The 22,018-nt window shown below is 48.5% G+C and overlaps 1 protein-coding gene across 1 annotated transcript in view; it reads left to right on the top strand.

Moving 5' to 3' along the window:
• The first annotated feature begins 633 nt into the window (after nt 1-633).
• Nucleotides 634-22,018, top strand: part of LOC135556031 (uveal autoantigen with coiled-coil domains and ankyrin repeats protein-like) — a 42,028-nt gene continuing 20,643 nt past the window's right edge. Inside the window, 5 exon segments of the mRNA XM_064988905.1 lie at nt 634-707; nt 791-921; nt 12,716-12,804; nt 14,155-14,219; nt 16,801-16,858. Of these exon segments, the coding sequence (XP_064844977.1) occupies nt 699-707; nt 791-921; nt 12,716-12,804; nt 14,155-14,219; nt 16,801-16,858 (352 nt within the window). The 5' untranslated portion in view covers nt 634-698.

Here is a 22,018-nt window from a genome sequence, read left to right on the forward strand (position 1 = left end):
GGAAGGAGTGAGCTGTGACTTACAGCTTCTTCTTCTCTCACTAACCTGAAGGAACTCTGAATCTGCCCTACATTCCCCAGGAGAATTCGTTCATCAACCCAGAGGCACAGTGGCCTGTTTTAACTCGTTATCAAGTTCCATTCTTTACGTTTTTAGTTTTGAACTTGCATTCTGATAATGCTAATATGTATTAGGTACATGTTGACGCTTAATGTTGGAGGGAGACAAATTGTATGCAAAACAGGCCTATTATCTATGTGCAATATATATATTTCTGCCAGCCAGTGTGAGTTGAGTGAGCGGACAGACAGAGCGTCCTGTTGCAGTTTGGTGGGTTTATTTATTTTTACAAATTCCTTTGTGACGCGTGTTTACGTGTTGTTGTATCCAGGAACAGGCAGAGAACTGTCCTTTCTCGGTCTCTATGCAGGCTTTAGCCACAGCTTTCTGTTTTCTTGGATCCCTCTACTCCAGTGCCTGTATTCTGTCCAAGAGGGGTCCTTTCTTGCAGAAGAACGAGCCGTTCCCATGCTCTGTGTCCAGGCACTCTCAGAAATGCTTTGCTTCAGAATGGAACCGCACTGTCTTGGCATAAATCATTGAGGCTAACCTCAATCCAGTCTATAGTCCCTCTGAGAATTCTAAAAGTTATGTTTGAAATGTTGATCTGTCCAGACTCCTTGAATTATGACAAAGTGATGACCGTGGTGAGAATGAGTTTCCCTGACCCTTATGTTGCCAAGGCGAGGTATCTGTGTTGTGTTGACGTTGTGCCTTTTCTCTCTCCCAGAACACAGACTGGAACAAGTATGACGACCGGCTGATGAAGGCGGTGGAACGGGGCGAGGTGGACAAGGTGGCGGCCGTGCTCAGCAAGAAGGGCATCATCCCCACTAAGCTGGACATGGAGGGACGATCCGCGTGAGTAACGTGTGCTCACACAAACACTGCATCCAGGCATGAACACATGCATACACGTGTATACAGAAGTCTACAGACACACACAGTCCCACAGGAACATATGGACCAGTAAGCACTACACTATCCCGCACAATAAGTTGTCTCAACCAATAGCGTGAAATGTCTGGCAATGCAAACTGTCTCTCATTCCAAGCATAGTAAATAGCACTAGTCTCCTTCAAACTGCTAGGAATGCCAACATACTTGTCTGGTTCAATTATTAACTTCTAACAGTTGAAAACAGAGCTGAGAACTGTTGTAGTACTAGATAATGTTATTCAGCATATGGTCAGATGCTGGCCGCTCCCCTCTCTTCTCTCTCCGCTCCCCTCTCTTCTCTCTCCGCTCCCCTCTCTTCTCTCTCCCCTCCCCTCTCTTCTCTCTCCCCTCCCCTCTCTCCGCTCACCTCTCTTCTCTCTCCGCTCACCTCTCTTCTCTCTCCGCTCACCTCTCTTCTCTCTCCGCTCCCCTCTCTTCTCTCTCCCCTCCCCTCTCTTCTCTCTCCCCTCCCCTCTCTCCGCTCACCTCTCTTCTCTCTCCGCTCACCTCTCTTCTCTCTCCGCTCACCTCTCTTCTCTCTCCGCTCACCTCTCTTCTCTCTCCGCTCCCCTCTCTCCGCTCCCCTCTCTCCGCTCCCCTCTCTCCGCTCCCCTCTCTTCTCTCTCCGCTCACCTCTCTTCTCTCTCCGCTCCCCTCTCTTCTCTCTCCGCTCCCCTCTCTTCTCTCCCCTCTCTTCTCTCTCCGCTCACCTCTCTTCTCTCTCAGCTCCCCTCTCTCCGCTCACCTCTCTTCTCTCTCCGCTCCCCTCTCTCCGCTCCCCTCTCTCCGCTCCCCTCTCTCCGCTCCCCTCTCTTCTCTCTCCGCTCCCCTCTCTTCTCTCTCCGCTCCCCTCTCTCCGCTCCCCTCTCTCCGCTCCCCTCTCTCCGCTCCCCTCTCTCCGCTCCCCTCTCTCCGCTCCCCTCTCTCCGCTCCCCTCTCTTCTCTCTCCGCTCACCCTCTCTTCTCTCTCCGCTCACCTCTCTTCTCTCTCCGCTCCCCTCTCTTCTCTCCCCTCTCTTCTCTCTCCGCTCACCTCTCTTCTCTCTCAGCTCCCCTCTCTCCGCTCACCTCTCTTCTCTCTCCGCTCCCCTCTCTCCGCTCCCCTCTCTCCGCTCCCCTCTCTTCTCTCTCCGCTCCCCTCTCTTCTCTCTCCGCTCCCCTCTCTTCTCTCTCCGCTCCCCTCTCTCCGCTCCCCTCTCTCCGCTCCCCTCTCTCCGCTCCCCTCTCTTCTCTCTCCGCTCACCTCTCTTCTCTCTCCGCTCACCTCTCTTCTCTCTCCGCTCCCCTCTCTTCTCTCCCTCTCTTCTCTCTCCGCTCACCTCTCTTCTCTCTCCCTCCCCTCTCTCCGCTCACCTCTCTTCTCTCTCCGCTCCCCTCTCTCCGCTCCCCTCTCTCCGCCCCTCTCTCCGCTCCTCTCTCCGCTCCCCTCTCTCCGCTCCCCTCTCTCCGCTCCCCTCTCTCCTCTCTCCGCTCACCTCTCTTCTCTCTCCCCTCCCCTCTCTCCCGCTCCTCTCTCCGCTCCCTCTCTCCGCTCCCCTCTCTCCGCTCCCCTCTCTCCGCTCCCCTCTCTTCTCTCTCCGCTCCCCTCTCTCTCCTCCCTCTCTCCGCTCCCCTCTCTCCGCTCCCTCTCTCCGCTCCCCTCTCTCCTCTCCCCTCTCCCTCTCTCCGCTCCCCTCTCTCCGCTCCCCTCTCTCCGCTCCCCTCTCTCCGCTCCCCTCTCTCCGCTCCCCTCTCTCCGCTCCCCTCTCTCCGCTCCCCTCTCTCCGCTCCCCTCTCTTCTCTCTCCGCTCCCCTCTCTTCTCTCTCCGCTCCCCTCTCTCCGCTCCCCTCTCTTCTCTCTCCGCTCCCCTCTCTCCGCTCCCCTCTCTTCTCTCTCCGCTCCCCTCTCTTCTCTCTCCGCTCCCCCCTCTCTCCGCTCCCCTCTCTTCTCTCTCCGCTCCCCTCTCTCCGCTCCCTCTCTCCCGCTCACCTCTCCGCTCACCTCTCTCCGCCACCTCTCTCCGCTCCTCTCCTCTCCGCTCCCTCTCTCCGCTCCCTCTCTCCGCTCCCCCTCTCTCCGCTCCCTCCTCCGCTCCTCTCTCCGCTCCCCTCTCTCCGCTCCCCTCTCTCCGCTCCCTCTCTCTCCTCTCTCCGCTATTTTCTCTCCGCTCCCCTCCTCTCTCCCTCCCCTCTCTCCGCTCCCCTCTCTCCGCTCCCCCTCTCTCCGCTCCCCCTCTCTCCGCCACCTCTCTTCTCTCTCCGCTCCCCTCTCTTCTCTCTCCGCTCCCTCTCTCCGCTCCCCTCTCTCCGCTCCCCTCTCTCCGCCCCTCTCTCCGCTCCCCTCTCCGCTCCCCTCTCTCCGCTCACCTCTCTCCGCTCTCTCTCTCCGCTCCCCTCTCTTCTCTCTCCGCTCCCCTCTCTCCGCTCCCCTCTCTCCGCTCCCCTCTCTCCGCTCCCCTCTCTCCGCTCCCCACTCTCCGCTCCCCTCTCTCCGCTCCCCCCTCTCCGCTCCCCCTCTCCTCCGCTCCCCTCTCTCCGCTCCCCTCTCTCCGCTCCCCTCTCTCCGCTCCCCTCTCTCCGCTCCCCTCTCTCCGCTCCCTCTCTCCGCTCCCCTCTCTCCGCTCCCCTCTCTTCTCTCTCCGCTCCCCTCTCTCCGCTCCCCTCTCTTCTCTCTCCGCTCCCCTCTCTTCTCTCTCCGCTCCCCTCTCTCCGCTCCCCTCTACACACTCTCCGCTCCCCTCTCTCCGCTCCCCTCTCTCCGCTCTCCCCTTTCTCCGCTCCCCTCTCTTCTCTCTCCGCTCCTACTCTCTTCTCTCTCCCCCTCCCCTCTCTTCTCTCTCCGCTCCCCTCTCTCCGCTCCCCTCTCTCCGCTCCCCTCTCCGCTCCCTCTCTCCGCTTCCCCTCTCTCCGCTCCCCTCTCTCCGCTCCCCTCTCTCCGCTCCCCTCTCTCTCTCTCTCCGCTCCCCTCTCTCCGCTCACCCTCTCCGCTCCCCTCTCTCCGCTCCACCTCTCTTCTCTCCCGCTCCCCTCTCTTCTCTCTCCGCTCCCCTCTCTCCGCTCACCTCTCTTCTCTCTCCGCTCCCCTCTCTTCTCTCTCCGCTCCCCTCTCTCCGCTCCCCTCTCTTCTCTCTCCGCTCCCCTCTCTTCTCTCTCCGCTCCCCTCTCTCCGCTCCCCTCTCTCCGCTCCCCTCTCTCCGTTCCCCCTCTCTCCCTCCCCTCTCTCCGCTCACCTCTCTTCTCTCTCCGCTCCCCTCTCTTCTCTCTCCGCTCCCCTCTCTCCGCTCCCCTCTCTTCTCTCTCCGCTCCCCTCTCTTCTCTCTCCGCTCCCCTCTCTTCTCTCTCCGCTCACTTCTCTTCTCTCTCCGCTCCCCTCTCTTCTCTCTCCGCTCCCCTCTCTTCTCTCTCCGCTCCCCTCTCTCCGCTCCCCTCTCTCCGCTCACCTCTCTTCTCTCGCCGCTCACCTCTCTTCTCTCTTCGCTCGCCTCTCCCCGCACTCCTCTCTTCGCCCCCCCCTGTCACGTCTCCCTTCACCCCTCTCCCACCCTGTTCTGAGATAATAGATATCAGTTGTCCTCCATGTCAGTTTGGGAGGCTTGTGAAGCCACATTAAAACACCAGGTCTCCCCTCTGTATAGCTGGATACACACACATCCAGTCGACTGTGCCAGTAGAGAGTTCAGAGAACTCTGTGGTAAACTGTATGTCACACACTGCTTGATCTTACTGGCCTGGAGTGGCTCAGAGCAAACAGATTGGAGCCACAGTTGATGTTTATGATACACCATGACAGTTGGGGAACATGCTGTAATTCAAGGGTCAGGTTGTCAAGAGTAAACTAGTATTTTATCTAGAATGGTGGGTGGATGAACACGGGATGGCCAGTATTTTAGGATTTAAAACGCCGGGACCTTTTTTAGAATAGTTCATTTTGGATGGCTCACCACCGGCAATATTGGATCGGTTATGTGTCCTCTAAGAATGTCACCCATCCACCACTGGAAGGTCGATATAAAAGCTGTGAAGTCAGACTTGTTTTCCTGCCTGACATAAATGTAGCCAGATTCCAACGCTGGTGTTTTAGCTAGTCCCCCTCGGCTTAATTCCAGCTATGTGAAGTAGTCGCCTGTCTCTGATCCATGCTTCAGGTTCGTTTTGAGCCCCGGCTTTGTTGCGACCTCGATGGAGAGAACTGGACATTTCAGAAGCTGTGGGGCTGAGTATTTTCAGTAGTGTATGAAATTCTCCCACACCAGTGTCCGTGACACACTCGTGCACACACACATACACACTCACTCGCGCGCACACACACTTGCACACGTACACACATTCACTTGCGCACGCGCACACACACACACACACACACACACACACACACACACACACACACACACACACCAAGGAGAGAAGGGCTTGTCTCATAATGAGGTGCTGGAATTTCTCCGGGCTAAATCAAGTGCGTCTGGCTGGCGTGGAAGACGCCACCCTGCATTACAGCGAGGAACTGGAGCTTGTTGTACTAAGCACTGTCCTGACACACGATGCTCACTGGTCACCTTCAGTGTTGTTGGCTTAAAGACCACCGTGGCGAGAACAGAACCAGTTCTGTGTCAAACTGCGTCCATCACATAAACTGGAGCATAAGGAACCCCAGCTCACTGGTCACAACCATCTGTTGATTCAGCTTAGCCTTAGTTCTAATGTTATAACCTGGGCCATACATAGCATCCTAATATATAACCTGGGCCATACATAACATCCTAATATATAACCTGTGCCATACATAACATCCTAATATATAACCTGGGCCATACATAGCATCCTAATATATAACCTGGGCCATACATAACATCCTAATATATAACCTGGGCCATACATAACATCCTAATATATAACCTGGGCCATACATAACATCCTAATGTATAACCTGGGCCATACATAACATTCTAATGTATAACCTGGGCCATACATAACATCCTAATATATAACCTGGGCCATACATAACATCCTAATATATAACCTGTGCCATACATAACATCCTAATATATAACCTGGGCCATACATAGCATCCTAATATATAACCTGGGCCATACATAACATCCTAATATATAACCTGGGCCATACATAACATCCTAATATATAACCTGGGCCATACATAGCATCCTAATATATAACCTGGGCCATACATAACATCCTAATATATAACCTGGGCCATACATAACATCCTAATATATAACCTGGGCCATACATAACATCCTAATATATAACCTGGGCCATACATAGCATCCTAATATATAACCTGGGCCATGCATAACATCCTAATATATAACCTGGGCCATACATAGCATCCTAATATATAACCTGGGCCATGCATAACATCCTAATATATAACCTGGGCCATACATAACATCCTAATATATAACCTGGGCCATACATAGCATCCTAATATATAACCAGGGCCATACATAACATTCTAATATATAACCTGGGCCATACATAGCATCCTAATATATAACTTGGGCCATGCATAACATCCTCATATATAACCTGGGCCATGCATAACATCCTAATATATAACCTGGGCCATACATAACATCCTAATATATAACCTGGGCCATGCATAACATCCTAATGTATAACCTGGGCCATACATAACATCCTAATATATAACCTGGGCCATGCATAACATCCTAATATATAACCTGGGCCATACATAACATCCTAATATATAACCTGGGCCATGCATAACATCCTAATATATAACCTGGGCCATACATAACATCCTAATATATAACCTGGGCCATACATAGCATCCTAATATATAACCTGGGCCATGCATAACATCCTAATATATAACCTGGGCCATACATAACATCCTAATATATAACCTGGGCCATACATAGCATCCTAATATATAACCTGGGCCATACATAACATCCTAATATATAACCTGGGCCATACATAACATCCTAATATATAACCTGGGCCATACATAACATCCTAATATATAACCTGGGCCATACATAGCATCCTAATATATAACCTGGGCCATACATAACATCCTAATATATAACCTGGGCCATACATAGCATCCTAATATATAACCTGGGCCATGCATAACATCCTAATATATAACCTGGGCCATACATAACATCCTAATATATAACCTGGGCCATACATAACATCCTAATATATAACCTGGGCCATACATAACATCCTAATATATAACCTGGGCCATACATAACATCCTAATATATAACCTGGGCCATACATAACATCCTAATATATAACCTGGGCCATGCATAACATCCTAATATATAACCTGGGCCATGCATAACATTCTAATATATAACCTGGGCCATGCATAACATCCTAATATATAACCTGGGCCATACATAGCATCCTAATATATAACCTGGGCCATACATAACATCCTAATATATAACCTGGGCCATACATAACATCCTAATATATAACCTGGGCCATACATAACATCCTAATATATAACCTGGGCCATACATAACATCCTAATATATAACCTGGGCCATACATAACATCCTAATATATAACCTGGGCCATACATAGCATCCTAATATATAACCTGGGCCATGCATAACATCCTAATATATAACCTGGGCCATACATAGCATCCTAATATATAACCTGGGCCATACATAGCATCCTAATATATAACCTGGGCCATACATAACATTCTAATATATAACCTGGGCCATACATAGCATTCTAATGTATAACCTGGCCCATACATAACATTCTAATATATAACCTGGGCCATACATAACATTCTAATGTATAACCTGGGCCATACATAACATCCTAATATATAACCTGGGCCATACATAACATCCTAATATATAACCTGGGCCATACATAGCATCCTAATATATAACCTGGGCCATACATAGCATCCTAATATATAACCTGGGCCATACATAACATCCTAATATATAACCTGGGCCATACATAACATCCTAATATATAACCTGGGCCATGCATAGCATCCTAATATATAACCTGGGCCATGCATAGCATCCTAATATATAACCTGGGCCATACATAACATCCTCATATATAACCTGGGCCATACATAACATTTACACTTTAGTCATTTAACAGACACTCTTATCCAGAGGGTTAAGTGCCTTGCTCAAGGGCATATTGACAGTTTTTTTTTTTCACCACACAGCTCGGGGGTTCGAACCAGCAACCTTTCGGTTACTGGCCTAACACTCTTAACCCTAGTAACGTCATAAGATATGACCTGGGCCACACAACATACCATCCTCGTGTGTGGTCACTTCTGTCTCCAGACAGACCTCAAAGCCACTGGAGGACGATGATGGACAGTAATCATGGTCTGCCTGTTCTGCCCCATGGGGAGGTTTAATTACTGGGTATAATCCCTCATCTTTAATTTAGTGTGTTTTATAATCCCTGATGTGTAATTTAGTTTCCTGGATTAGGCTCCCCAGTGTTGATCTAATGATATCACCTGGAACGAGTGCAGAGATCCACAGCTGAACAAATAGTGTGGCTGTATCTCCACATTGCACACGCTCATGATGTTGGCTCGGCAAGTCTTAACTACTGCCCTTGATGAGGCTGGCTAACCTAGTCTTAACTACTGCCCTTGATGAGGCTGGCTAACCTAGTCTTAACTACTGCCCCTGATGAGGCTGTCTAACCTAGCCTTAACTACTGCCCCTGATGAGGCGGGCTAGCCTAGCCTTAACTACTGCCCTTGATGAGGCGGGCTAACCTAGCCTTAACTACTGCCCTTGATGAGGCGGGCTAGCCTAGCCTTAACTACTGCCCTTGATGAGGCTGGCTAACCTAGCCTTAACTACTGCCCCTGATGAGATGAGGCTGGCTAACCTAGCCTTAGCTACTGCCCTTGATGAGGCGGGCTAACCTAGCCTTAACTACTGCCCTTGATGAGGCGGGCTAGCCTAGCCTTAACTACTGCCCTTGATGAGGCTGGCTAACCTAGCCTTAACTACTGCCCCTGATGAGATGAGGCTGGCTAACCTAGCCTTAGCTACTGCCCTTGATGAAGTGGGCTAGCCTAGCCTTAACTACTGCCCCTGATGAGGCTGGCTAACCTAGCCTTAGCTACTGCCCTTGATGAGGCTGGCTAACCTAGCCTTAGCTACTGCCCTTGATGAGGCTGGCTAACCTAGCCTTAGCTACTGCCCTTGATGAGGCGGGCTAACCTAGCCTTAGCTACTGCCCTTGATGAGGCGGGCTAACCTAGCCTTAGCTACTGCCCTTGATGAGGCGGGCTAACCTAGCCTTAGCTACTGCCCTTGATGAGGCGGGCTAGCCTAGAGTTAACTACTGCCCCTGATGAGGCGGGCTAGCCTAGCCTTATCTACTGCCCCTGATGAGGCGGGCTAGCCTAGAGTTAACTACTGCTCCCAGTCATTTGCACTTGTGATAGCTGATTAAGTGTTAGCGCAGAGGGAAGGGCATCAGCTCCAGCTGGAGTTCAGTGGGCGGTGGTTCCTTGATTGTATGGAGCTGGGGATATTGATTTCCGTAGTTTTATATACCATTGGGCAGTGTTTCTCAATCCATTCCTGAACGGTCTCATGGTGTGTGCGTTTGTTCTAGCCCAGCGCTAACACAACTGATTTCAACTAGTCACCTAATCACCTACACCTTGATTAGGCCTCATTAAATCAGCTGGGCTAAAACTAAAATGTGCAGGAATGGATATAGAAACAGGTCCTATACCAGCCCACATGATCCTCTCTACTCTGTCCGTCTCGGGATAAACACAGCCTCCATATCCTGTGTAGACTGGACGGACGGAGCTGAAAGACACTTAAGGAGCCATCTGGTGCCAAGATGAAATGACATGTCTGTGCTCTCCTGAATGACCCAGTGTCTGGACACACACACACAGAGACACACACACACACACACACACACACACACACACACACACACACACACACACACACACACACACACACACACACACACACACACACACACACAGAGACACACACACACACACACACACACAGAGACACACACACACACACACACACAGAGACACGGGCCGTTTTCTCTCAGATCAAGTCTAAATCCGCGTAATTACTCTGGACAAAGGGATCGTGAAAGAGCGAGAGAGGGACAGCTAAAAGGAGCGGTAGAAAGAGAGACCTGTCATTCTATCAATCCAAACAAAAAGCTATCCGCACCTTGTGATGTCACATTTCCACCGCAGGTCAAATTAAAGCTCAGAGCCTCCATTTAAAACGACATCTTCTTCTTCTGTGTTTTTGTGAGTTTCTATTATTTGATTTCCTGTGCCATTTCTCCCGTCAGACTGGTTTGGCACTTGGCACCTTTCATGTCATTATGTTTAAGTCTGCAGTTATCTTCGTCTTGACCCCCTTCACCCTCCTCCTCCAGTCCGCATACAGAAAATGTCAGCCTGTCAGTTATACTTTGAACAATCCCAGGATCCCAGATGGGTTTGAATAGGTCATTATACTCACTGCTTAATGTGAGGAGGATCGATACAATTGAAGCCCTGTTTTACTTGAGCAGCACTCAGAGGAGAGTTCTTGAAGGCCAGTTACACAAGCAGTGGTCGTGCAAGTCAAAGTGCAAGTCGGTGTATACAGTAGGCAATAGAGGCTATGACCATGTGGAACTGTTACAGCTATTCTATCATCTACTTTTGCCAATTCAAACAAGTATAATGTTTATATAAAGTTACTTTTGGCATTTATCACATCTCACACGTCCACCTAATGCAAAACCACCATGCAGTACATACTGAAGCCTCTTCTCGCCATGCAGTACATACTGAAGCCTCTTCTCGCCATGCAGTACATACTGAAGCCTCTTCTCGCCATGCAGTACATACTGAAGCCTCTTCTCGCCATGCAGTACATACTGAAGACTCTTCTCGCCATGCAGTACATACTGAAGCCTCTTCTCGCCATGCAGTACATACTGAAGCCTCTTCTCGCCATGCAGTACATACTGAAGACTCTTCTCACCATGCAGTACATACTGAAGCCTCTTATCGCCATGCAGTACATACTGAAGCCTCTTCTCGCCATGCAGTACATACTGAAACCTCTCCTCGCCATGCAGTACATACTGAAACCTCTTCTCGCCATGCAGTACATACTGAAACCTCTCCTCGCCATGCAGTACATACTGAAACCTCTCCTCGCCATGCAGTACATACTGAAACCTCCTCGCCATGCAGTACATACTGAAACCTCTCCTCGCCATGCAGTACATACTGAAACCTCTCCTCGCCATGCAGTACATACTGAAACCTCGCCATGCAGTACATACTGAAATCCTCGCCATGCAGTACATACTGAAACCTCGCCATGCAGTACATACTGAAACCTCTCCTCGCCATGCAGTACATACTGAAACCTCTCCTCGCCATGCTGTACATACTGAAACCTCTCCTCGCCATGCAGTACATACTGAAACCTCTCCTCGCCATGCAGTACATACTGAAACCTCTCCTCGCCATGCAGTACATACTGAAACCTCTTCTCGCCATGCAGTACATACTGAAACCTCTCCTTGCCATGCAGTACATACTGAAACCTCTCCTCGCCATGCAGTACATACTGAAGCTTCTGATTCTCAAAGACCAAACCTCTTCGCCCTCCCAAAGCATCCCTTCTAGATCCCAATAGCATTGTTGTGACATGGCATCCATTTGTCCAACAAGACTAATGTTGTGCTTAGTTGGCGTGTCACGGTTATCCACAGCGCTGCAGGCATATATATGGCTTACAGGCCCCAGGGTCAAGGTCTCCGGCTGCAGACTGAGTTTCTCAAGCACCGTCAACGCAGCTTTTAATAACGGCGCCTGAGACGAGGTGTCAGGACGCCTGTCTCCTTGGAGGATCTATCAAGGTTAATGCATAAACAAGTTGCGGGCTGTGAGGCGTGTTGGTTTACAAACAGATGTTTTTCCCGTATGTGTGGGGCCGGGGCATGGCTGGGGAAACTGACGGATGTGGGTCAGGAAGAGGGACACGGTCGATGTGTGAAGAGTGGCTAACAAGTGACCAACTCATCCAGGGTTTAGGTTGTTCAAACAAACCCAGGGATGTTAAGGGGCATATTTGTTGAAGATTTAAGTGACAAAGATGGAGGACCGTAAAAGAAAGGGGAGGGGAAACTTGAGAAAAGAGGATCAGGGATTAAACGGGAGAATAGAGGGCCAGGGATTAAACGGGGAGAATAGAGGGCCAGGGATTAAATGGGAGAATAGAGGGCCAGGGATTAAATGGGAGAATAGAGGGCCAGGGATTAAACGGGAGAATAGAGGGCCAGGGATTAAACGGGAGAATAGAGGGCCAGGGATTAAATGGGAGAATAGAGGGCCAGGGATTAAACGGGAGAATAGAGGGCCAGGGATTAAACGGGAGAATAGAGGGCCAGGGATTAAACGGGAGAATAGAGGGCCAGGGATTAAACGGGAGAATAGAGGGCCAGGGATTAAACGGGAGAATAGAGGGCCAGGGATTAAACGGGAGAATAGAGGGCCAGGGATTAAACGGGAGAATAGAGGGCCAGGGATTAAAGGGCCGAAAGAATAGAGGGCCAGGGATTAAACGGGGGAATAGAGGGCCAGGGATTAAACGGGTCTCTCCAAACCTGCTCGTACCCGACCTACTGCGCTTTCCCTCCCTTTACACGCTCTCTCCATCTCTCAACGCAGGTTCCACCTCTCTGCAACCAGGGGCCACCTGGACTGTCTCAATCTCATCCTGGGCCACAGCGTTGACCTCACAGCCACCGATGCCACCGGTGAGAGAAAGACAGATGAAGTTTATGGTTATACATTTACATGTTAGTCATTTAGCAGATGCTCTTATCCAGAGAGACTTACATGTTAGTCATTTAGCAGACACTCTTATCCAGAGAGACTTACATGTTAGTCATTTAGCAGACACTCTTATCCAGAGAGACTTACATGTTAGTCATTTAACAGACACTCTTATCCAGAGAGACTTACATGTTAGTCATTTAGCAGACACTCTTATCCAGAGAGACTTGCATGTTAGTCATTTAACAGATGCTCTTATCCAGAGAGACTTACATGTTAGTCATTTAGCAGACTCTTATCCAGAGAGACTTACAGTAGTGAGTGAATACATTTTTGTACTGGTCCCCCATAACCCTGACATTGAAAGCACCTATGCATGGTGCTCTACAGAACAGTCCATAGGAGAGCGTTTCCACCAAGCCCATCGTTGGTGAAATCTTTCTAAGGGACGCGGATGTCGATTTAAGGCAGCCTCTTCCAGAACACAGATATATTGAACAAAAATATAAAGGCAACATGCAACAATTTCATTGATTTTACTGAGTTACAGCTCATATGAGGAAATCGGTCAATTTCAATAAATAAATTAGGCCCTAATCTATGGATTTCACTTGACTGGGAATACAGATATGCATCTGTTAGTGACAGATATCTGACAATAGAATGGGCCTCAGGATCTCATCATGGTATTTTTGTCCTTTCAAATTGCCATTGATAAAATGCAATTATGTTCGTTGTCTGTAGTTTATGCCTGTCCATACCATAACCCCACTGCCCCCATGGGGCACTCTGTTCACAATGTTGATATCAGCAAGTCGCTGGCCCGCACAATGCCATACACGTGGTCTGCGGTTGTGAGGCCGGTTGGACATACTGCATAATCCTCTAAAACAATGTCAATTATCTGGCAACCGTTCTGGTGGACATTCCTGCAGTCAGCATGCTAATTGTACACTCCCTCAAAACATGAGATATCTGTGGCATTGTGTGACAAAACTGCACATGTTAGTGGCCCTTTATTGCCCCCAGCACAAGGTACACCTGTGTAATGATAATGCTGTTTAATCAGCTTCTTGATATGCCACATCTGCCAGGTGGATGGATTATCTTGGCAAAGGAGAAATGCTCACAGAGGGATGTAACCAAATTTGTACAAATCATTTGAGAGAAATAAGATTTTTGTGCGTATGGAACATTTCTGGGATGTTTTATTTCAGCTCATGAAACATGGGACCAACACATGACATGTTGCGTTTATATTTTTGTTCAGTGTAGATTATGGAAGATATTGATTTTGTGTATCGCTGATCTCCTGAGTTGTTTTCTTGCAGGTAAAAACGCCCTTCATCTAGCTTCCAGAAATGGCCAGTCGCTTTGTGTGCAGAAGCTATTGCAGGTACAGTCACTTAAAACAACGGCCTCCATTCACATTAACTTACCTGTGTTATCTGTGCATCGTCAAACGGATATCTGACCCGAAATGTGCCGCAACATGTACTTTTGGGGCTTAGTTGCCAGGTGTCAAGGTGGTTTCAGATTAAATCTAGTCCGGGACTAAAATACCAAAATTACCAAAAACACCAACATTACCAAAAGTATGTGGACACCCTTTCAAATGAGTGGATTCAGCTATTTCGGCCACACCATTGCTGACAGGTGTATAAAATAGAGTGCGTAGTCATGCAATCACCATAGACAAACATTGGCAAAAGAGTTTCCCGTATTTGAAGAGCTCTTTGAGCTCTTTGAATTTCATCGTGGTATCATCATAGGATGCCACCTTTCCACAAGTTAGTTTATCATTTCTGCTCTGCTAGAGCTGCCTTGGTCAACTGTAAGTGCTGTCATTGTGAAGTGGAAAAATCTAAGATCAACAACGGCTCAGCTACGAAGTGGTAGGCAACACAAGCTCACAGAAGGACTGTCGAGTGCTGAAGCACACATCGCCTAAAAATCACCTGTCCTCGGATTGCAACACTCCCTACCAAGTTCCAAGCTGTCTCTGGAAGCAATGTCAGCACAATAACTGTTTTTCGGGAACTTCATGAAATGGGTTTCCATGGCCGAGGAGCCGCACACACACAAGCCTAAGATCACCGTGCGCAATGCCAAGCGTCAGCTGGAGTGGTGTAAAGCTCGCCTCCATTGGACTCTGGAGGAGTGGAAACACGTTCTCTGGAGTGATGAATCACGCTTCACCATCTGCCAGTCCGGCGGACAAATCTAGGTTTGGTGGATGCCAAGAGAGAACGCTACCTGCCCGAATGCATAGTGACAACTGTAAAGTTTGGTGGATGAGAAATAATGGTCTGGGACTGTTATTCATGGTTTGGGCTTGTCCCCTTAGTTCCAGTGAAGGGAAATCTTAACGCTACAGCATACAATGACATTCTCGATAATTCTGTGCTTCCAACTTTGTGGCAACAGTTTGGGAAGTTTCAGCATGATAATGACCCTGTGTACAAGTAAGGTCCATACAGAAATGTTTAGTCGATCGGTGTGGAATAACTTTACTGGCCTGCACAGAGCCCTGACCTCAACCCCATCAAACACCTTTGGGATGAATTGGAATGCTGACTGCGAGCCAGGCCTTGTCGCCCAAAATCTGTGCTCGACCTCACTAATGCTCTTGTGGCTGAATGGAACCAATGCCCACAGCAATGTTCCAACATCTAGTGGAAAGCCTTCCCAGAAGAGTGGAGGCTAAGAGTGGACACCATATTAATGCCCATGATTTGGAATGAGATGTTTGATGAGCAGGTGTCCACATACTTTTGGCCATGTTTACTGTACATGTCTTGGAAACAGGTCCATAATGTTCAAGGTGCATTACCAATACTTCTCTCTCAGTTCTTTGAGGAATAACATTTTGTTGGTTTTACTCAACCAGCTGCAGTGATATTGAAACATGTTTGAAATATATTTGATATGTTTACAATGTCTAAATTGTGCAATTGTAGGCTGAATGGTTGTTGAAGAACGTTGTTTTTGTTTGGCATAGCCCCTGATAGGGCAACAGTAGCCCCTGATAGGGCAACAGTAGCCCCTGATAGGGCAACAGTAGCCCCTGATAGGGCAACAGTAGCCCCTGATAGGGCAACAGTAGCAGTCTGTTGAGTTGCTATTAATTTATGTGTTTACAATAAGGCCCCGTGTTCAAGCCAGCCACCGGCCACATTAACTGCCGCCCCCCCTGAAAGGAATGGCAGCTTACCAGCGGGGGTGTTGGTCGTGTTGACAAGGCTGCCCTCTCGCAAACCATGCCGTCATCGCGCTTGACATAGCAACCCAACTCCCGATCCGAGGGGAAAATCCTACTTGCCCCCCGACCCCCACTAGAGGTGTAGAATTCCATGCCCCCCAACCCCTCCCGTAGCTGTTATCTGACCTGGCTACTCCTTTTGGGACCTTGTTGCTAGAGAGAGCAGGGTTTTTCTAGTGGGCCCTGCGAAGGCCCGAGCTAGGAGACCTTAAAGGCCTGCTGTTGGCATTGAGCCTTAAACAGCTCTCTTGGCTGTCAATGCTACAGTATTATTATCAGCCTCTGTCTGACTGACTGTCTCTGTCTGTGTGAGATGATATCACAGTGAACACTACGTTGATAGCGTTACGTGAGTGACCCTGCTGCAGAGACTCATCCAATTGGAGATGCAGATGCCAGGAAGATTCTGTCACTTTGATGCCATCCTCAAAGTCGCGACTCGGACGGGATTGAAACGACTCGTTGTATAGCAAAGCTATACCAAAACATTTCTCCCCTGAATGTTGCCATCCTGTAGTATATTAATAGACATTTAAGCCATTTAAGAGACGCTCTTATCCAGAGCGACTTACAAATTGGACCTAATGGATTGCTCCCACAGAGTGTTCTTTTGAGAGATGCATAGCAGAAATGTAAGAAGAGTTTTGTCAGGGTGAGTGGCTCAGGTTTGTAAGAGGCATTATTACATTTTAGGATTATTTGTGTGGCTTTGCAGCACAACTGTCCTGTGGGGAATGTGGACTTGCAGGGGAGGACCGCTCTACACGACGCTGGTGAGAAACACTTTGGATCCTCCTCTCCTCTGTCATTACACTAGATGCCTTTTACTTCTCTACTTTCTCTAATCTGGTGGAATGAGCTGCCCAAGAGATCACTGGCAGACAGATGTACACACCAGAGTCGGTACATAGATGTGCTTTGAATTGACGATTGATGACCCAATGCAGTATTACACTGCATGACATTCACTTCACATACTATCATGACAGGTTCCTGGTAGATTGACAGGTTCCTGGTAGATTGACAGGTTCCTGGTAGATTGACAGGTTCCTGGTAGATTGACAGGTTCCTGATGGATTGACAGGTTCCTGGTAGATTGACAGGTTCCTGGTAGATTGACAGGTTCCTGGTAGATTCCTGGTAGATTGACAGGTTCCTGGTAGATTGACAGGTTCCTGGTAGATTGACAGGTTCCTGGTAGATTGACAGGTTCCTGGTAGATTGACAGGTTCCTGGTAGATTGACAGGTTCCTGGTAGATTGACAGGTTCCTGGTAGATTGACAGGTTCCTGGTAGATTGGGATTCCTGGTAGATTGACAGGTTCCTGGTAGATTGACAGGTTCCTGGTAGATTGACAGGTTCCTGGTAGATTGACAGGTTCCTGGTAGATTGACAGGTTCCTGGTAGATTGACAGGTTCCTGGTAGATTGACAGGTTCCTGGTAGATTGACAGGTTCCTGGTGGATTGACAGGTTCCTGGTGGATTGACAGGTTCCTGGTAGATTGACAGGTTCCTGGTAGATTGACAGGTTCCTGGTAGATTGACAGGTTCCTGGTAGATTGACAGGTTCCTGGTAGATTGACAGGTTCCTGGTAGATTGACAGGTTCCTGGTAGATTGACAGGTTCCTGGTAGATTGACAGGTTCCTGGTAGATTGACAGGTTCCTGGTAGATTGGTTCCTGGATTGACAGGTTCCTGGTAGATTGACAGGTTCCTGGTAGATTGACAGGTTCCTGGTAGATTGACAGGTTCCTGGTGGATTGACAGGTTCCTGGATTGACAGGTTCCTGGTAGAGTTCCTGGTAGATTGACAGGTTCCTGATGGATTGACAGGTTCCTGGTAGATTGACAGGTTCCTGGTAGATTGACAGGTTCCTGATGGATTGACAGGTTCCTGATGGATTGACAGGTTCCTGGTGGATTGACAGGTTCCTGGTAGATTGACAGGTTCCTGGTAGGTTCCTGGTGGATTGACAGGTTCCTGGTAGGTTCCTGGTGGATTGACAGGTTCCTGGTAGGTTCCTGGTGGATTGACAGGTTCCTGGTAGATTGACAGGTTCCTGGTAGATTGACAGGTTCCTGGTAGATTGACAGGTTCCTGGTGGATTGACAGGTTCCTGGTAGATTGACAGGTTCCTGGTAGATTGACAGGTTCCTGGTAGATTGACAGGTTCCTGGTAGATTGACAGGTTCCTGGTAGATTGACAGGTTCCTGGTAGATTGACAGGTTCCTGGTAGATTGACAGGTTCCTGGTAGATTGACAGGTTCCTGGTAGATTGACAGGTTCCTGGTGGATTGGTTCCTGGATTGACAGGTTCCTGGTAGATTGACAGGTTCCTGATGGATTGACAGGTTCCTGGTAGATTGACAGGTTCCTGGTAGATTGACAGGTTCCTGGTAGATTGACAGGTTCCTGATGGATTGACAGGTTCCTGGTAGATTGACAGGTTCCTGGTAGATTGACAGGTTCCTGGTAGATTGACAGGTTCCTGGTAGATTGACAGGTTCCTGGTAGATTGACAGGTTCCTGATGGATTGACAGGTTCCTGATGGATTGACAGGTTCCTGGTGGATTGACAGGTTCCTGGTAGATTGACAGGTTCCTGGTAGGTTCCTGGTGGATTGACAGGTTCCTGGTAGGTTCCTGGTGGATTGACAGGTTCCTGGTAGGTTCCTGGTGGATTGACAGGTTCCTGGTAGATTGACAGGTTCCTGGTGGATTGACAGGTTCCTGGTAGATTGACAGGTTCCTGGTGGATTGACAGGTTCCTGGTAGATTGACAGGTTTCTGATGGATTGACAGGTTCCTGGTGGATTGACACGTCTGCTCTTCAGTAATATGATCAGATTTTCTTGAATGTTCTCCACTTCCGATGCTTGAAGAGATTATTTACTCTGATATAGAAGTGGCCTGTCAATACTACAGGAGCTTAATATGAGCTGGACAAAGTCCTTTAAGGCAAATATGAACACCAACACCCCATTCTGTCTCTTTGTAGTGCTGTACAACAACAACCTCCAGTACATTGGAATCACATATAGATTCACCTGTTGCACACATTTATCCTTACCGTACCTCTGCATGTGAGATGTAAACGTGCCAGGGTGAATGCCTGCTGCACAGGATTCATTTCTCATTACTATACCAGTCCCGTAATGAGCTCTGTGCTCATTACTATACCAGTCCCATAATGAGCTCTGTGCTCATTACTATACCAGTCCCGTACTGAGCTCTGATTGCTCATTACTATACCAGTCCCATACTGAGCTCTGTGCTCATTACTATACCAGTCCCGTACTGAGCTCTGTGCTCATTACTATACCAGTCCCATACTGAGCTCTGTGCTCATTACTATACCAGTCCCGTACTGAGCTCTGTGCTCATTACTATACCAGTCCCGTAATGAGCTCTGTGCTCATTACTATAAAAGTCCCGTACTGAGCTCTGTGCTCATTACTATAAAAGTCCCGTACTGAGCTCTGTGCTCATTACTATACCAGTCCCGTACTGAGCTCTGTGCTCATTACTATACCAGTCCCGTACTGAGCTCTGTGCTCATTACTATACCAGTCCCGTACTGAGCTCTGTGCTCATTACTATACCAGTCCCGTACTGAGCTCTGTGCTCATTACTATACCAGTCCCGTACTGAGCTCTGTGCTCATTACTATACCAGTCCCGTACTGAGCTCTGTGCTCATTACTATACCAGTCCCGTACTGAGCTCTGTGCTCATTACTATACCAGTCCCGTACTGAGCTCTGTGTTCATTACTATACCAGTCCCGTACTGAGCTCTGTGCTCATTACTATACCAGTCCCGTACTGAGCTCTGTGCTCATTACTATACCAGTCCCGTACTGAGCTCTGTGTTCATTACTATACCAGTCCCGTACTGAGCTCTGTGCTCATTACTATACCAGTCCCGTACTGAGCTCTGTGTTCATTACTATACCAGTCCCGTACTGAGCTCTGTGCTCATTACTATACCAGTCCCGTACTGAGCTCTGTGCTCATTACTATACCAGTCCCGTACTGAGCTCTGTGCTATTTTACTATACCAGTCCCGTACTGAGCTCTGTGCTATTTTACTATACCAGTCCCGTACTGAGCTCTGTGCTCATTACTATACCAGTCCCGTACTGAGCTCTGTGCTCATTACTATACCAGTCCCGTACTGAGCTCTGTGTTCATTACTATACCAGTCCCGTACTGAGCTCTGTGCTCATTACTATACCAGTCCCGTACTGAGCTCTGTGCTCATTACTATACCAGTCCCGTACTGAGCTCTGTGCTCATTACTATACCAGTCCCGTAATGAGTTCTGTGCTCATTACTATACCAGTCCCGTAATGAGCTCTGTGCTCATTACTATACCAGTCCCGTACTGAGCTCTGTGCTCATTACTATACCAGTCCCGTACTGAGCTCTGTGCTCATTACTATACCAGTCCCGTACTGAGCTCTGTGCTCATTACTATACCAGTCCCGTACTGAGCTCTGTGCTCATTACTATACCAGTCCCGTACTGAGCTCTGTGCTCATTACTATACCAGTCCCGTACTGAGCTCTGTGTTCATTACTATACCAGTCCCGTACTGAGCTCTGTGTTCATTACTATACCAGTCCCGTACTGAGCTCTGTGCTCATTACTATACCAGTCCCGTACTGAGCTCTGTGCTATTTTACTATACCAGTCCCGTACTGAGCTCTGTGCTCATTACTATACCAGTCCCGTACTGAGCTCTGTGCTATTTTACTATACCAGTCCCGTACTGAGCTCTGTGCTATTTTACTATACCAGTCCCGTACTGAGCTCTGTGCTATTTTACTATACCAGTCCCGTACTGAGCTCTGTGTTCATTACTATACCAGTCCCGTACTGAGCTCTGTGCTCATTACTATACCAGTCCCGTAATGAGTTCTGTGCTCATTACTATACCAGTCCCGTAATGAGCTCTGTGCTCATTACTATACCAGTCCCGTACTGAGCTCTGTGCTCATTACTATACCAGTCCCGTACTGAGCTCTGTGCTCATTACTATACCAGTCCCGTACTGAGCTCTGTGCTCATTACTATACCAGTCCCGTACTGAGCTCTGTGCTCATTACTATACCAGTCCCGTACTGAGCTCTGTGCTATTTTACTATACCAGTCCCGTAATGAGCTCTGTGCTCATTACTATACCAGTCCCGTACTGAGCTCTGTGTTCATTACTATACCAGTCCCGTACTGAGCTCTGTGCTATTTTACTATACCAGTCCCGTACTGAGCTCTGTGCTCATTACTATACCAGTCCCGTACTGAGCTCTGTGCTATTTTACTATACCAGTCCCATACTGAGCTCTGTGCTCATTACTATACCAGTCCCGTAATGAGCTCTGTGCTATTTTACTATACCAGTCCCGTAATGAGCTCTGTGCTATTTTACTATACCAGTCCCACACTGAGCTCTGTGCTATTTTACTATACCAGTCCGTACTGAGCTCTGTGCTCATTACTATACCAGTCCCGTACTGAGCTCTGTGCTCATTACTATACCAGTCCCGTACTGAGCTCTGTGCTCATTACTATGCCAGTCCCGTACTGAGCTCTGTGCTATTTTACTATACCAGTCCCGTACTGAGCTCTGTGCTCATTACTATACCAGTCCCGTAATGAGCTCTGTGCTCATTACTATACCAGTCCGTACTGAGCTCTCGGTTCATTACTATACCAGTCCCATAACTGAGCTCTGTGTTCATTACTATACCAGTCCCGTACTGAGCTCTGTGTTCATTACTATACCAGTCCCGTACTGAGCTCTGTGCTCATTACTATACCAGTCCCGTACTGAGCTCTGTGCTATTTTACTATACCAGTCCCGTACTGAGCTCTGTGTTCATTACTATACCAGTCCCGTACTGAGCTCTGTGCTCATTACTATACCAG

Source organism: Oncorhynchus masou, chromosome 2 (assembly GCF_036934945.1).
Source record: "Oncorhynchus masou masou isolate Uvic2021 chromosome 2, UVic_Omas_1.1, whole genome shotgun sequence".
In the NCBI taxonomy this organism is placed as follows: domain Eukaryota; kingdom Metazoa; phylum Chordata; class Actinopteri; order Salmoniformes; family Salmonidae; genus Oncorhynchus; species Oncorhynchus masou.